Here is a 16,657-nt window from a genome sequence, read left to right as displayed (position 1 = left end):
TGGGCGGATTCACCCACAGTCCTCTGAGGGCCTTCTGGTCGTGACCCACACCTATGAACATGTGCTGTCTGCACCCAGGATGCCGTGTAAATAGGGCCAGTGTGTAAGAACCCTCCATCCTGGAACAGAGTTCATCAACCCAGTGCCTTTTTGCTGATAAATATAGCTTTCAAAACTTCGCCAGTTTTGAAACTGGCATTTCTGATCGTTTCTGCAAGAAACTTCCTACTTCTAACTCCTTAGCAGCCCAAACCCACAGCCTCTGACAGGCCCATCCCACATGGTGCTGGCTTCTCCCGAGGCCCCATAAGCATTACAATACAATCTGACCAGATATTTTAAACAGAATTCTCTTTAAACAGAGAATTCACCATATAGCCTTACACTTTAAAAGGAAAGTGGAAGCCCACAGGCTTCTACTATTTCATTAAAAAAGTATGGATATCCTACTTTCACAATAGAGCAATTGTCATCATTGTAATTCTCTCCATGCCCCCCGGCCCCAATTTCAATCCATTCGGGAGGAAGATCATGAAAGTGAAACATTGGAATTTTAGAGTTTGGAATACCCCACTCTCCAGGGAAAGACGATCTCAGTGGAGTGGTGGAGCGGGTGGGGTATGATTCTCTTACAGCATATGAAATGTTTTCCTCTCAGGGCTCCTATCTTCGGATTTGTAAACATTGTTGTAGTTGATTCTTCTCAATTTTATCTATAAGAGTGCCAACATTTTCTTCCAGTTGAGTCACTTGGTAAGGTGCTATTCTCTAATGAAATAAGATGAGGTATTGAAAAGCGACAACTGTAAGCTTGATTAAAACCAGATCACTAGATTCACAATTGCCATCATTAAGGAAGCCAAAATACCTTTTAACCCATGGACCATTTCTTCTCTTCAAATGAATGACATTATCAGTTTGTTTCCCATTGATTCCTGCTTCCAATTTAATTTTAACTACATAAAATAGATTCCTTTGACTTTAGACATGGCCAAAGCCTTCATTCACATCATGGCTTCATCTCTTTTTTGTTGTTGTTGTTGTTTTCAGAAACAGTTTAGCACCAGAAGAGACCTTAGAGATGATCTAGTTCAAGGAGCAAATTAGTCCTATAACTCTGATCTCTTGACTCCCCAGCCAGCTCTTCTTTCATTCAAAAAACACTTTCTAAGTATGTACAGTAAGCCAGGCTCTAGTACGCAATCCTGTTCGTATTGGTTAAGCCAAAAGGCAAGCTTAAAGAACTCTAAAAGGCTACTGGTTAGTTTGGTGGCAGTGAGGAAGTAATTTTAAAACTGGGTAATTAAATATTCTTTGCTCATTAGCTTCTCTGACATCTGCAAAGTACTGTTTTTGCACTTCTGTAGAATTGCCATTGTTTTAAAGTTTCTGGGGGAATCCAGGCATCCCATGAGCTTTAGAATAAACTAGAACAATGATTCTCAACTGGGGTGATTTTGTTCCCACAGGGGACATTTGGCAGTAGGTCTGGAGACATATTTGTCGTACTGAGGGGTAAGGATGCTACTGGTATCTAGTGGGTAGAAGCAAGGGATGCTGCCAGCCAACCCATTGCTGTAACACAAAAGCAGCCCTAGACAATAAGCAAACAAATGGGCATGTTTATGTTTCAATAAATCTTTATTTACAGAAACAGATAGTGGGCCAGATTTGGCCTGTGAGCTATAGTTTGCTGACCCTTGATTTAGACCCTAAGCAGAAACCATAGTGGTTTTACCTTCCTGTCTCCCCTTCCTAACACCACGTTGGCACATAGCAGGGGTTGCCTCAGGAAGCACTGAGGGTCAATCGTGAAGGCGCAAGTGCCAAAAGATTTTAATAAAAGTAACTGGAAAAAGATCCATCCAGTTTTTCCTAGAGAATTTCTATACATTGTTTAACTGTTTCCCTATGTTGGACATTTAAAACGTTTCCAATTTATTTATTAATAATAATACTGTGAGGAGCTCCTTCATACAGAAATATTGGCCTCATTCTTTATAATTTCCTTAGAAGAAGAATTACTGTGTCGAACAGTATATATTGCTAAACTGCTTTCCAGGAAGGTGGTATTGATCTACATTCCTAACAGTAATAAGAGGGAGCTATTTATCATATGCAAAGGATTTCTTTCAACAGAATGTCATGAATAAAAGTTTTGGCATCCATATGTATTTCCACAAATTAGCTCACTGTAAATTGATGTTAGCTTCTAATCATTTTAATAATAACAGTCTCCCATACTGTTGTGACAGCATGATTATTAAGACACGTTGTTTTACCTGTTGATGTCATTTAGCCAATCAGTTGAGGTTACCCTATCTGGTGTGTTTACTGAGCACACACAGAAACATCTGCTTCCCATTAAAGAATCAGAAGCTCCACTATCTGCACGCCTGGCACTGGCCTACCCACCATGATGTACAGAGGCCTCCTCCCTGTGAAATTCACCACCAAATATGTCATCCAGATTGTTTATTTCCCTCAGGAAATTTCATTTAGGTTAATTTTGGCACACAATTGGGGGCGATTCTTGAGCAATTTCTCCTGGTGATGGCTTGCAACGTGTAAAATTTTCCTACAACATGTTGCAAAAATCACTGGAAAAATACTAAGGATATTCGATAGTTGCCCAATTGCCTTTGCAACAGTTTGAAATATCTCTTTTGAACTGCATTACATTGTGAGCAAATAAAAAAAAAAAAATGAAAGAAAGGTAAATTAGGGAACAAGTGTTCATTCTTTTTCAGTTGATGCTGTGGGAACAGTAAGAGAGAAGGGCCGTATAAGGTGTCTGACCTTTCTGGTGAGCTCTGACCTTTTCTTAGCTCTTCAGCCTTTCCTACATTTCTCCAAATGAAGAGAGTATCTGTGACCGAAAACTAATAGAAAATGTTATAGAAATATGGTCCGAGTGGTTACATGATGATGGGATTTATTACAAAGTGGATAGCTTCCAGATGAAACCAATAGATGAAGACAGTGATTTAAAAAAATAAAAATAAAAATTGTATTTTCTGAGAAGCCACCCTATCATAGCATTCTGCTAAGTGCCCTCCATGTTCACCTCACCTGATCCTCTCAACAATGCTCTGAGGTAGATCCTGTACCAGCCCAGCCACAGATAAAGAAACCGAGGCTCAGAATGGCTAATTAACATGACCAGAGGTACAATACTCCCAAGTGGCAGAGCCAGCACATGTCCCAGCTCCAGCAGATGCTAGTGCCACCTTAAGAGCTCACCAATGGTACTTTGGTGGTACCTCCGAGTTTGGAGACATAGGCCAGCACTGTTAAGTCATCCCCATCAGAAACCAATTGACCAGCCTCCTGATAAAACCAGCATTCAGGCCAGATTCATTTCTGGATGCCGTCCCCTGAAAGATCTGGACATGATGGAAATGCTTTCCGTGCCGGCCTCAGAGAGAATTGACCCATCCGGCATCACAGAGCAAGACAGGGACTGAGCCAGGACTACACCCTAGGTTTTCTGGTTCCCAGGCCAACATTCTCTCCATCGTGCCAACAGCTTTTCCTGCTAAATGACGTAAGCTCCACTTATCAATTACACGGCCATGTTCTGGAGAAAACCAGCTGCTTTAAAGAAACATAGTACAGGAAATCTATATATGTGATGAAATTTCATAGAATTGCACACCAAGAAAAAGTAGCAAAATCCGAATAAGGTTTACCCTTAAGTTAATGTATCTTACTGATGGCAATGGTATATGTGTATGTGGTTTTGACAGTGTGCTATGCTTATGTGAATATTATCATTGGAGGAGGCTGGGTAAAGGGTCACTGAAACTCTGGGTTTTTTTTGCAGCTTCCTGTGAGTCTTAAACTATTTCAAAATAAAAAGTTATAAAAATAAACAATTACTATAATAGGAAGATGAGCTAAAATATTTAATCGTGTACTGTGCGTAAAGTATAGATTTAAAATAGCCGATGTGAGTGAGATACATATGTGGTTGGTGCTTCATAATATTGGAAGAGGAGAATGCCAGAGCCGCTTCTGGGCCAAGTCCTCCCTGGGACTCCATGGGAATAGTGCCTTGAACTTGTTCCTCTACACTTAGGTCACTGCTACCATTCACTCCCTCAACAAAGCTAGAACCTTCAGTGTGACCTCTGATCCTTTGGTGGGTGGGGTGGGGGGGAGATTTCTGTATAATGGTTAAAAGCATGGGATTTGGGTTCAGAGCCCAGCTCCAGCTTTTGCTAACAGCACGGCCTTGGGCCAATTACCTAACCTCTCTCCTAAGTCTTAGTTTTCTACAGTTTTCAGCAATATCGCAGAGTGAAGAAAATGTATGTCCAGAGGACCTGGACAGTAGTAAAGACTCGGTTAATGTAAATATGATGACGCGCGATGATGGGGATGAGGAGGAGCAGATGGGGAGGACAGACATTTATGCTCCCTCTTCTTCCCCAACCGATCAGTCTCAAAGGTCTGTCCATTTCGTTTCCTAAGTGTCCCTCAGAGTCTTTTCCCTCCAACGCTATTCCCCTGGTTCAGGCTGGGATGTTGCAGCATCTTTCAGACTTCACGTACTCCACCGTTAATTAACAACTTCCTAAAAGAGGGTGGATCCTGGCACAGCATGATGAGGAGAATGCAGGACTCTTCTTGCCTAATAGTGAGTGATTATTCATAGTTATGTCTCCTCACCCCAGTTAGATTCAAATTCCCAAAGGCAGGACCTGAGTATGATTCGGCCTGGGATTTCCTCACCAGCCTGCCTAATGTAGTCACTCGGCAGTGTGAGTGGATAAAATGCATGTTTACATGTTTAGATCTTGCCATGGTTGGTCCTTCTTGTCATTCAGGTCATGGCCCAAAGATCACTTCTTTAACCATGCCCTGCCCGGACACCCAATCCAAATTTTCCCACGTTATATTATCTGAGTCTCACAATAGCCCTGTGCTGAAGAAGGGACAGTTGTCAGCTATGTAATTGCCTACAAATAGGTACATCGCTTGTGTGGCCATACACTTCACTGATGCCAACCTCTAGACAATTGGACATCTAGTAGAAAATACTACTGCAGCCCTCCCTCCCCACGTCGAGATTCATCCAGAGTGACTGTGCTGCACAGGAAATCTGCGGGGAGGGTATGCACCTGTCAAGCTGTGCAGAGCATTTTAACATAATGTCTGATTCACAAGATACAATGACGTTTTGTCTGTGTCTATGCTTGTCTGAAGCAATCCATAGCTGAGTGATTTCCTATGATCATCCCATTCTCGCTGAGTTGGGGCTGAGGATTGATGCAATGTCTATCTCATCTTCGGTGGCTCTTGTTCGCTCCCTCTGTTTACAAGAGAGAGATTCACTAGATTGCATGTTCTCCCCACTCTAGGACCCATCCACACACAGCCCAAGTCATCATCTGAAAAACAAATCTGAGCATAGTCCTCCCCTTCTTCGAACATCCAGTGGTTGCTGATGCCATCAGATAAAATTCTAATTCTTCACCCTGGCAAACAAGGTTCTTGACAAATTCAGCTGAATGCCCCGGCCTCATTTCATCCCTCCCAGCAAACCTACACTTCAGCCTATCAGTCTATGAACATGTGTTCCTACTTCTTACTTCCTAAGTGTTCATGTCTACGTCCGTGCCTGAGTGCACGTTGTTCCCTTTCCCTGGTGTGCTCATAAGAATGAGCTCAGTCTGGAACAAGTTGAGACTAGAGGTAGCAGGAATGGACCCCGGGTGGGGAAAGGGAAGAGAGTGAGATGTTGCTACACAGGGCAGGGAGTGAGCGCTGACCAGCTTCTCTGTCCATCTTCCCCATCAGTGACAGTCAGAGGCATCTCCTTAATTCTGTTAGAATCTTGCTTTGGCAGCATGGGATCTACTTTCCAAAACCTCTGTTGATGGTGGCATTTTTTCGTTCGTTTGTTTGTTTCAAAGCAAAGGAGAACTGGGGGGGGGGTAGAAATCATGCATGGAAAACATTTTCTTTATTTTTCTGCTAAAATGTGCATGGGGCGGGACAAGAAATATTTGAGGGAGGAGAGATATATAGCAAACACGCATTTTGAAAGGCTAATTGGTTATGGATAAACATAACGAGATGGTGTTCTGTTATTGTCAGAGATAATGTTTTACAGAGAAGCTATTTGTGAAAAAAAGACCAGTTATTGATGGATTAATGTGCACTCAGGGGTATGGAAGTAATAATGCAGACCCATAGTGCCTGCAGAAAGATGTCAATCAAATGTGAAGCTGGAGGGGAAAGAATGAACACCTTCTGACTTGACTCTGCCTGTAGGATTTGACCAGTAAGACCCACGTGAACAGACCCAGGGTTGGTTAACAAAATCAAAAGTGTGCTCTGAATGGTTTGCTGACCACTTTGTCCCCTGAGATGAGGTCTGATGATTGCTCTTAGAATTCAAGAACCAACATAAGCCTGTGCTTCAGCAACATGTGTCTCAAGCTTTAGAATTCCATTCTGATTTCAAGTACCATTTTCTATCCCCATAACTCAGTGAAATAATTCTGTCACCCAATATTTCATTGCCCAGACTACAATCCACTCACTTCCATCTGCCCAAGGAAATGTGACAGAATTCTTTGCTCATACTGCATGTCCCAGTTTGGGATTCAGGAAGCACAATTGTGAGGTCTATGGAATCAGTTCTAGAAGTGGAAAAGGATTCAATGAAGATCCTTCCATTCTGATCCAAGGTTTCATTTTTTTTTATGCAAAATAAAATGGCCCCATCAGAAACATGAAGGGGGAGGGAGAAGATAAAGCAAAAAGATCTTGGTATGAGTAATGAGAAGATTCTTTGGTGGGGAGCCAAGCGGAAGCTTTGATGCATGGGGACCCACACGTCAACCAATCTGATTTGATTTCCTAAGAAACTGGTCCTGAGAACACTACTTTTGGGGAGACTTTGCTAAGTGTTTATACGTCTGTCATTTAGAACAGAAGACTTGGGGGCAAAGCCCAGTTTTAGGTGCGCCACTTATCATGGTCCCAAAGAACTTCTTTATATAAAAATCCCAGCACGATCCAGACTCTCCTCTCTCAGAGTCCAACAGGGGCATGATTTGTGGGACAACTTCACTGTCCAATCTGTGTGATAGGTGTCTGTAACCCCACACTCCCCCTATTCCCTTGCCCTGCATTATTTTTCTGCTGGTCATTTCCCACCACCAAAGACACTATTATGTTTACTTATCTTATTTACTGTCTCTGGCACCCACCCGCACCTAGAATGTGCATTTCACACACACCCAGAAAAGAAGGCCCTTGCCCAGAGTAGGTGCTCGATGAATATCTGTTGAGTGAAGGGAAGAATGAACTTGCTCATCTACAGGAGCTGAATGGGGCAGGAGGAAGGTCCCACCAACAGATCTTAAGCTGGCACCCCTCCCTCCCCAGGTGCTCTGAATAGATGCTACAAGAGTCTTCTGTTTTCCACCCCTTTGCAGAGCATCGGCTGTGACGACTACCTAGGCTCAGACAAAGTTGTGGACAAATGCGGAGTGTGTGGAGGCGATAACACGGGCTGTCAGGTTGTGTCGGGTGTGTTTAAGCACGCCCTCACCAGCCTGGGCTACCACCGTGTGGTTGAGATTCCCCAAGGAGCCACAAAAATCAACATCACCGAGATGCACAAGAGCAACAACTATTTGGGTAAGCTTGGTCTTTTCCCAGAGGAGACCATCTGTCCCTGCCAAGGAGTTTATTCCCTCCGAGATCGTGAGATGACCACAGCAGTGTCCAGAGGCCCTGGGACATGCTGAAGGTCTCACTGGCAATGCCAGAGCACCACGTCCCCCTCAAAATGAGAAGCTTGGGTGGAGAAGATTTAAAAAGTCCTAATTGCAAGTAAATGTTTAATAGCTACACATGTAAACCAGCCTTTGTTTTTTCCAAGAGAAACATGGTTTGGAATTCTATAATGAGCTAAATCATTTCTCTGAGATGGGGGAGGCTCTTTGAAAAGCAGAGATCTGCCCATCTTCTGTTCTATTGGAGTTTGGGGTGGCCAGGGGCAATTTATGATCCTGTCTGAACCTTCACTGCCTGGGGATCTAAAGGAAAAGCCATTTTCCTCTTCTTTCTACCTCATCTGCCTGTGGTAACAATATGTATGTCTTCTGAACAGCTGCAGAACCCTTCAGCAATCATTTGGGGCAATATCATTAATATGGAGAGTCCATTTTAAACCATTTGCCAGCAAAAGGAATACTTCCTTCTTGGTTTCTGGCTGATTGCATTTTATGTAGAGCAACTGAAGTCTTGCAAATTAATTTTTACCAATTTCTAGCTCAAGTAAGCATATACAAATCAATTAACAAAATACTACTATAAGGAAAGCAATTTCTTCAAGTCTCAATGAACAATATTCATTTTTAGTTTTTAATTATTTATTTAACAGGAACTTAGGTAGTACAGACTAGGTGCCAGGCACTAATCTTAATACTTTATATGTATTAGATCATTGAACCCTCTCAACAGCCCTAGGGGATAGGAGCTGTTCCCATCCTCATTTTATAGATAAGGAAATCTATAAAATGCAAGGAAGAGGTGGAGCTGGGGTTCTAACCCAAGCAGCCTAACTCCAAGCTCAGTAGTCTACCAAGGGGCGATACCCATGAGCAGTTCCCAGAATTGACTTCTGGTATACCATTGGCCATGCAGCAGTCAGTGACTTCAGCAGTTGAGAGATCATTAATTTTGCAGATTTCTAGTATCAGATTGCCTGAGGAGAAAACTTCAGACCCAAGAACTCCAGATTCTGCAGCTCTTCCTTTTCCGCCCAGTCAGATGCAACCAAAATTATCTTCGCCTCATTTTATTGGAGGGCAGAGGAAGGGATGACAGATTGGACTCTAAGACAAACCAATTACAGTAGAAAGCTGTTATATTTGCTCGGCAAATCCAGGAGCCATCAAAATGGAATAGAAGCCTGGGTTCCCAGCAAATGGTTTGTGTGTTATTTTTAGTTGCAAAAAAAAAAAAATAGTCTTTGTGTGTTTCCTTCTTTCTTTTGTGCTATTAGGAGATCACATCTCCATAAACATCCTGTCTCCTAGAATGGAAAATGTTCTTCAGGGGATTATTTGAAGTATGATTGTGTTCAAATGCACCATCAAACAATGCCACTTTTTATGAGCTTTATGTTGTTTTAGTAAGTGTTCCCTGGCTTGAATTAGTCCTATTCCGTCAGCGGTTTTAAAGTTGTGCCCTCTGAAGATAAAATAGATGCCCTGAGTGAATAGCCACCAGATGTCTGGATGGAAATTGCTCTCAGAGCCTCCATGTTTTCATCTAGAGTATGAAATGAGAATCTTGACCTTATAAGCATTTGTGAGAATCAATAGGATTACAGAGATTCAAGACCCAACAGAGCCCCTGGCACTTATTAGCAATCGACAAATATTCGTCCTCTTTCTTTTGTCTTGGAGAGCTTGTTGGTAGTGAAAGCTTCACGGAATCGAAATTCCATCTCCCCCTAAAATAGAAGAAGAGGAGGCAAAGGAGAATGGAAGTACTCAGAGTCACTGGAAAGGTGATCCAGAAAGTTAAGTTCTACTTTCTTTGCCCAACAACCAGTGGAGTGCATGAGAAATCCGGAGTCCATGGCAAATTTACATGATGCCACATGGGCAAAAGAGGGAGAGTGGAAACAGACGAGCAGGCTATATATAGTGGGGGAGGTTCCAGAGGTGATGAACAGGAGCTTCTGTCTGTAGTACTTAAACATCCCTTGGGATGTAGCATCACCTGACCCCCTCTTTTTTGTTGTTGTTCTTTTTTTTTCTTTTTTAATTGAGATATAATTCATATCCCATAAAATTCAACTTTTTAAAGTGTATAGTAGTTTCAGTGGTGCTTTTCTCATCACAGGTGTTCTCTTTACCTATCCAACTTATCCTGCTAAAGCTCCTGTTCTGTGAAGTCTATATATTATTAAAGTTAAATTGCATGGGATTGCTTAAGATTATATATAAACCATTAGATCCCCAACCCCTGGGCCACAGACTGATATTGGTCTGTGGCCTGTTAGGAACCTGGCTGCACAGCAGGAGGTGAGCAGCGGGCAAGTGAGTGAAGCTTCATTTGTATTTGCAGCCGCTCCCCAGCACTAGCATCACCACCTCAGCTCCACCTCAGATCATCAGGCATTAGATTCTCACAGGAGCACCGGTCCCTGGTGCCAAAAAGGTTGGGGACCGCTGCAATAGAGCACAGGTCTACCTAGCTATTTTTGAACTGTCCAGTGACTATTTTTTACACTACATATTTTCAAACATCGAAACTTTTTTTCAAAGCGATATGTAGTGGATTTCTATGTAAACTGTATTTTGTACAAAAATTTGACTTGGTTCACACAATTGATTTGGCTGTTTCCATACATTTGTTTGGCAGAATAGGCAACATAGAGGAAAAAAATACTTCAAATTTGTATCACTGCTTTTTAAAAATGCACAACTTTAACAAATATTTTAGTTGCCTTATTATTTTCCACAATTATCTTTAGTTATTTGTAAGGCAAATAAAACTTTTCTTTGTATTTTTTAATGATTAACTCTCCAAACTAGGTGGAGATAGAAAGTAGATTTCTATAAAAACAGAGGGACTTGTATTATTAGTGTGGGAGAAGATGGTTTAATCACCTCATTTTTTTAACCCTCAGTATTTAAATGGCTTGCCCTAAGCCACTCAATAAGAGTAGTCATGCTATCTGAATACATAGCACTTTGTCTCCAAGCATTTTTACATGCAGGGTCTTCTGACTTAAAACTGGATATTCTTTACTTTGCTTGTTTCAAAAAAAATTTGGAGTTGGTTACTAAAAATGGAATCATAGAGTTAGGCTATGAAAATTGAAATTTAAAAACTACACAGAAGGAGTCGTGTGTACCAAAAACCTTGGCTAATATATAAGTTGTGACAGCTCATTCACCCTGGTTCAATTTGGTTTGGCCATCAAGAACTGGACCTGCTGGACTCAGATTCTGAAGGTCTGAATTCTGGCCCTGGCTGTGCTGTAACTCACAGGGGGACAGGCGATGCAGAGCTGGGGGCACAGGCCAGTTCAGCACTTTGTGATGTTTCCTGTTTCTCTGAGAAAAGCTGGAGAAACTGTGACATTCAATGGTGCACAGATTTCAGGAGATAGAGTGGTTTTCTCATTTTAGGTGAGAAACCAATGAAATTCTACAAAATTGAGCTCTACTTTTCAGTGGAGTGGTCAATATGAATTTGTTCGCATGCTACAAAATATAGACTAGTTTGTGCTTTATCGATTCCTAGATCCCTTTTTTTTAATGGAAAAGACTTTAAATACATAGGCTATGTAGTCTCCTTTTGCAGGTTGAGTTATTCTGAGCACTGCTCTTTGGAAATACAAAGTTAAATCGAATTTTTTTACAATGATTGACATTTTATATTATTTGCCTCTTCCTTAATAATAAGATGTAAAATTATTTTAGCTGAAATATCAAAGTTTGGCATAGTTCAGCCAGCTCAGTTTACTAATGTCATTATGTAACAGTTAAGAAAGCAGACATAAAAGCATACCAAGCAAAAATTGATTCTACAAGACATGTTCTACCTGCCAACATGTTACATTGTCATAGAGCCTTAAACTTGGAAGGGATTTTTTTTAAGATCTGTAAGCTTTTAAAAATAAGCTGGCAATATCTTTACTTTTAAGCATGTTTTCTTAAAAGTTTTAAACAATAATAAAATGGTCAGCATTTTAAATACCAAATATCATGGATCATCTATAGTTTGTAAATCTTTATTAGTTGAGCAGCTTTCTATGGGAAAGACTGGAGAATTTAAATATGATGTCTTTCACTTGTATGACAATTAATCCCAAAGACTTTTTCATACACGTTGTAAAAATTTTGAACAATACAGATGATACAAAGCAAAAAGATGAAATTCCTTCTTCATGCCAACCTCGTGCTTGACCCTCTGCCTTCAAATGGAAAGACAGAAATAAATGACCACTCCTAACGGTTCAGTGGGTATCCTCCAGTCCTTTGTAAAAAGGCAAATAAATGTATATTTTCTAAAATTGGTATCACTGCACACACTTTTTGCTATTCGCTTCTTTTGATATTATATCATGATATCTTTTCATATCAGTACATATAAAGCTTATTCATTGTTTTTTGAGTGTAAACTATTTCATACAATGGATGTAATGCCATTTAAGTATTTCCCTATTGAGGGACGTTTAGATTGTCTCCAGTTTTCCAAAATTTCAAAGAATACTTTAGATTTTTGGTTCAAGATGGCAAACTACGTACATGAGTTTTCTTCCCTTCCTCCCAAGATTCCATCAAAATGATACTAAAGGAAAACCTACAACCACCAAGAAAACCAGAGCGGGGCATTTGTTAAAATGATTTAAACAAATTTCTGGAAGACAAAAAGCGGATGGCAGAGTGTTCACTAATTGAACAGAGGAAATCAGAGCCTAGGTAGCAGAGGGGACTGTGATAAGAAGGGCCGGCCTGCATGCAGAGCCTACAGAGACTCTGAGTCCGGGGTACAGCAGGTGAAAGGGAGAGTGGGAGGGGAGAATACAACTAAAAGTGGGAGAATGGTGAAAAACTGTATATGAACAGGCATCCCTGCAGATACATTGAGAATGCTGGCATCTACCTCCTTGTCTAAAGCTGACGGGACCTAGGGCATGAGTGAGAGCACTGATGCTCCAAGACCTCGGTATTCATTCTGGAGCAGCTTAGTGATGGGTGCCCCATTCTCTCATCCTTTAGAACTTGGCCTGTTACCAGGCTCTGCCAATGAGTACAGAGCTCTCGGGCAGCCTGCCCATTGCTTTTGTCTGAACTGCCAATGGATAACCGAAAATAACGTGCACGAACAACCAAGGATCACTAGACATTTTTTAGAAGCCTGTAGCGTGAGAGAGAAAACCCAAGATAAATAAATGAATAAGTTGTTTCTAGAAGAAACAGAACAAATTCTTGGAGAAGAAAACTTCAAGGTTCTCTAATAAGTAATGCTTCCGTGACTATCCAAATACGCATATCTTTTCATACTTATATAAATATTTCTGTAGGATAGACTCCCAGAAATAGAACTTGCAGGTCGAATGGAATGAGCATTTAAAATTCGGAAAGATAAAAAAAGTTCCTCTCCAAAGTAGTCGTAGCAATTTATACCTCCACCAAAAGTACGTGAAGGAAGCCTTTCACTACACCCTTACCAACACTAAATACTATGTACTTCATTTTCAGTATATCTTTTTTACTTGCACTTTCCTGATCACTCATTTTTATCATTATCTGTACTCCTTCTATGTGTTTGCTATTTTTAAATTGTGTTTGTCATTTTCTCACTAATTTAAAAAACTCATATGTTATGAACAATAACTATTTCCTGCTTGTATGTAAATTAGTCTTTATCATATGTTTCACCTCTGCTTATGATATCTATTATTCTGCGCAGAAGATTTTTAATCTCTTTTTAGTCAAATCTGTCAATCTTTTTTTTAATAACTAATGGGTTTTGTCTTACTTAGGAAGACCTGTCAACCTCTAATATTATAAAATTATTCTCTAATATTTTATTTTATTACTTTTATGATCTTTTTTATATTTAAATATTTAACCCATCTGGAATTAATTTTTATATGTGGCATGAGGTAGGGATCTACCTTTCTTTGTCCAAATAGGTAGACAGTTGTCCCAAAGCTACTTATTAAATTTCCCCACTAATCTGAAATGCCACCTCTACCGTATATTAAATTCAAATGTATGTAGATATACTTGTGGATTCTTAGTTCAGGTCGATTGATCGATTTGTCTCTTCCAGCTTCGGTACCACGCTGTTTTCATTTCTGTAGTTTTATGTGTTTTATTCTTTTATAGGTAAACTCTCTGCCCTCTCTTTACTTCCCTACACCCACTTATCTTAAATTTCCTTACATTTGTTCTAAATACTCTTTAAAATTCATAATTCTGTTGAGATTTTAATTGATATTGCAATAAACTTATGAATTAATTTGAAGAGGAGAAAAAAAGTCTTTATAATATTGACTCCTGATTTACGAGCATAGTATATCTTCCCATTTTATGTTGTTTAATAATATTCCTTTATCTAAACTTTACATATGTTTTATTAGATTTATTCCTAGGTATTTTGTAGTTTTTATAATATGGTATAATATCTTCATTTCCATTATTTTTCCATTTAGTAAAGCTGGTATATGTGAAGTCAGTTTATTTTATATGTTTATTTTCTACCTGGATACCTAGTTAGACTCTTATTCTTTTACAATTCTACTAGTTTTTCAGTTATTTGATACAAATTTTCTATGTGGAAAATCTCGATATCTATAGATAATAATTATATACTCTTCCTTTGCAGTTTTTTAACTCTTACTTCTTTCTTGTCCTGTTGCACTTAGAGGCTCAGACCTCTATAAAATTTTGGAATAATCGTAATGATAGTGGGCTTCCTTATTTTGTTCATGACAATCGGAATGCTTCTAATAAATGTTTGCTGAAGTTTCTGATAGATACCTTTTATCAAAGTAAGAAATTTTCTTTCTGTAACTAGCTTTTCAGAATTTTTATTGGAACTTGCCCTTGTTTTTATTTTTTCCCCAATGTCGAATTATCCTTAGTTGTCAATTTCTATTTACAAAGTTAATGGATATTTGTTTATTATAGGTACATTAAGTGAATTTCCTCCAGTTACTACAGTGGACTGAACATTTATATCCAACCCCCACCCCCCCGTCAACCCCCAAGATTCATATGTTGAAATTCTAACCCCCAAGGTGGTGTGTTCGGAGATGGGGCCTTTGAAAGATGATTGGGTCATGAGGGCAGAACTCTCATGAATGAAATCAGTGCCCTTATAAAAGAGACCCTGGAGAGATTCCTGACCTGTTCTGCCATGCCAGGTTACAGCCACCTACGAGGCAGGCTCTCATTAGACACAGAATTTGCTGGCACCTTAATCTTGTATAGCAGGTCCTCAAATAACATCATTTCATTGTTTTGTTCAGCATCGCTTTGTTATAATGTTGATAAGATGCCATAGGAACTTAACTCTTGTTTATATCAATTAACTTACGGTAAAATTGGTTTCATTATACGTCATTTCACTTAAATTCTCAGGACCTATCAACAACGTTAAGTGAAGACTTACTGTACTTCCCAGCCCCTAAAACTGTGAGAAATAAGCTTCTGTTGTTTATAAGCCACCCATCTGTGGTATTTTATTATAGCAGCCCGCACAGACTAGAATAGTTACCTATTTCTGATTCTGCCACAAGCCTTTCCTTCAAACAGAGCAGACCTCAGTATGCTGGCAATCTGCTCTCAGACAGGTTTCCTCCGAGTGTACATGGGCAAGGTGCAGTCAGGGAGTAGAATAGAGACCACTCTCATAGAATCAAACCCACCGGGAGACTTATGCAAGGATTCAATAGGTTAATGCACATGAAGCATCTAACATGACAAGAGTGTAATACCTATTTTCCCTACCTTATCCAAGGTGCCAATATTTACAAATGACTGCTTATCAAATCTCTAGTTTTCCTTGAGCCAGTGAAAGAAAAAACAGCCTTCTCTTCCACCACCATGCCGGAAGCTTCCAGGATTATGCCGGCTTAATTGTGAAATTTGATACCTTTCTTTTCGGACGTCAAAAGCCTACCTCATTGAACTCAGTTGCTCTGTGTGTCCTTCTAGCTGCTGCGCCCCGCTGTCCTTCTAGTCGTTTCTTCTTCTCAGCAGAACAAAAAGAGAAACAAAGTGGACACATGTGTTCGGCATCTCCCCTGTGCTGACTCATTCTTATCAGAAAACAGTTTCTTTAGAGTATAAATGTATAACAACGTTTCTTACCCTTTCCACCCCAGACTGCGTCCAGTGCTTTGAGTGACGTTTCTCTGCTCTTACTGCCATCTAGCCTCCAGTTCTTGGCCTCATCTTCCATTTATCATCCAGCAGGCCCATTGAAATGACCCTCTGCAGAGCTACCATTTCTGTCTGGGATGCTCTTGGACAAGTTTTTTAACTTTTCTGAAATTCCATTTCCTCATAGGTAAAATAGGAAAACAATTGTAACTCCATAGAGCTGTTGACTTTAAATGAGATATGTATGTAAAATACCTGGCATCTTAGAGGTACTCAATAACTGTTAGGTTCCGTATTTCCCTAGATCTGGGGTTTTCAGCCTGGGCTCACACTGGAATCATAGGTGGCCTGATATTTGAGGCTTATTTGAAATATGCCAATGTCTAGCTCCCACCTGTAGATTTAATTGATCTGGAATACAGCTTGGGTATCAGGATTTTTTTAAGCTGCCTAGGTGAGTCCAATGCCCTTTCAGGGTAAAAAACCATTTCTTTATTATAAGGGGTTTCAGCTGGGGGCTATTCTCCCTAAACACACAGCCTACCCATACATGTGGCACTATCTGGAGACGTCTGTGATTGTTACAAGTAGGATGGGGGTAGGGATGCTACAGACATTTGGTGAAGAAAGGCCAGGGATGCTGCTAAACATCTTACAATCACAGGACAACCCCACAACAAAGAATTATCCAGCCCCAACTGTCAATAACACGAAGATGAGAAACCCTGGCCTGTGTCATCACTAAGATCCTTTGTGGTGCTAAAGTTTCA

General features: G+C 40.2%; 1 protein-coding gene across 1 annotated transcript in view; it reads left to right on the top strand.

Annotated features, from left to right (window-relative positions):
* Positions 1–16,657, top strand: part of THSD4 (thrombospondin type 1 domain containing 4) — a 549,795-nt gene that overhangs the window by 444,134 nt on the left and 89,004 nt on the right. The window contains exon 8 of the mRNA XM_039856496.1: positions 7,455–7,659. Coding sequence (XP_039712430.1) covers positions 7,455–7,659 — 205 coding nt within the window. The remainder of the gene's footprint in view (positions 1–7,454; positions 7,660–16,657) is intronic.

This window comes from Pteropus medius, unplaced genomic scaffold, assembly GCF_902729225.1.
Source record: "Pteropus medius unplaced genomic scaffold, Ma_sr-lr_union100, whole genome shotgun sequence".
In the NCBI taxonomy this organism is placed as follows: domain Eukaryota; kingdom Metazoa; phylum Chordata; class Mammalia; order Chiroptera; family Pteropodidae; genus Pteropus; species Pteropus medius.
The sequence above is the reverse complement of the archived record's forward strand: the minus strand, read 5'-3'. Positions and strand labels throughout refer to the sequence as shown.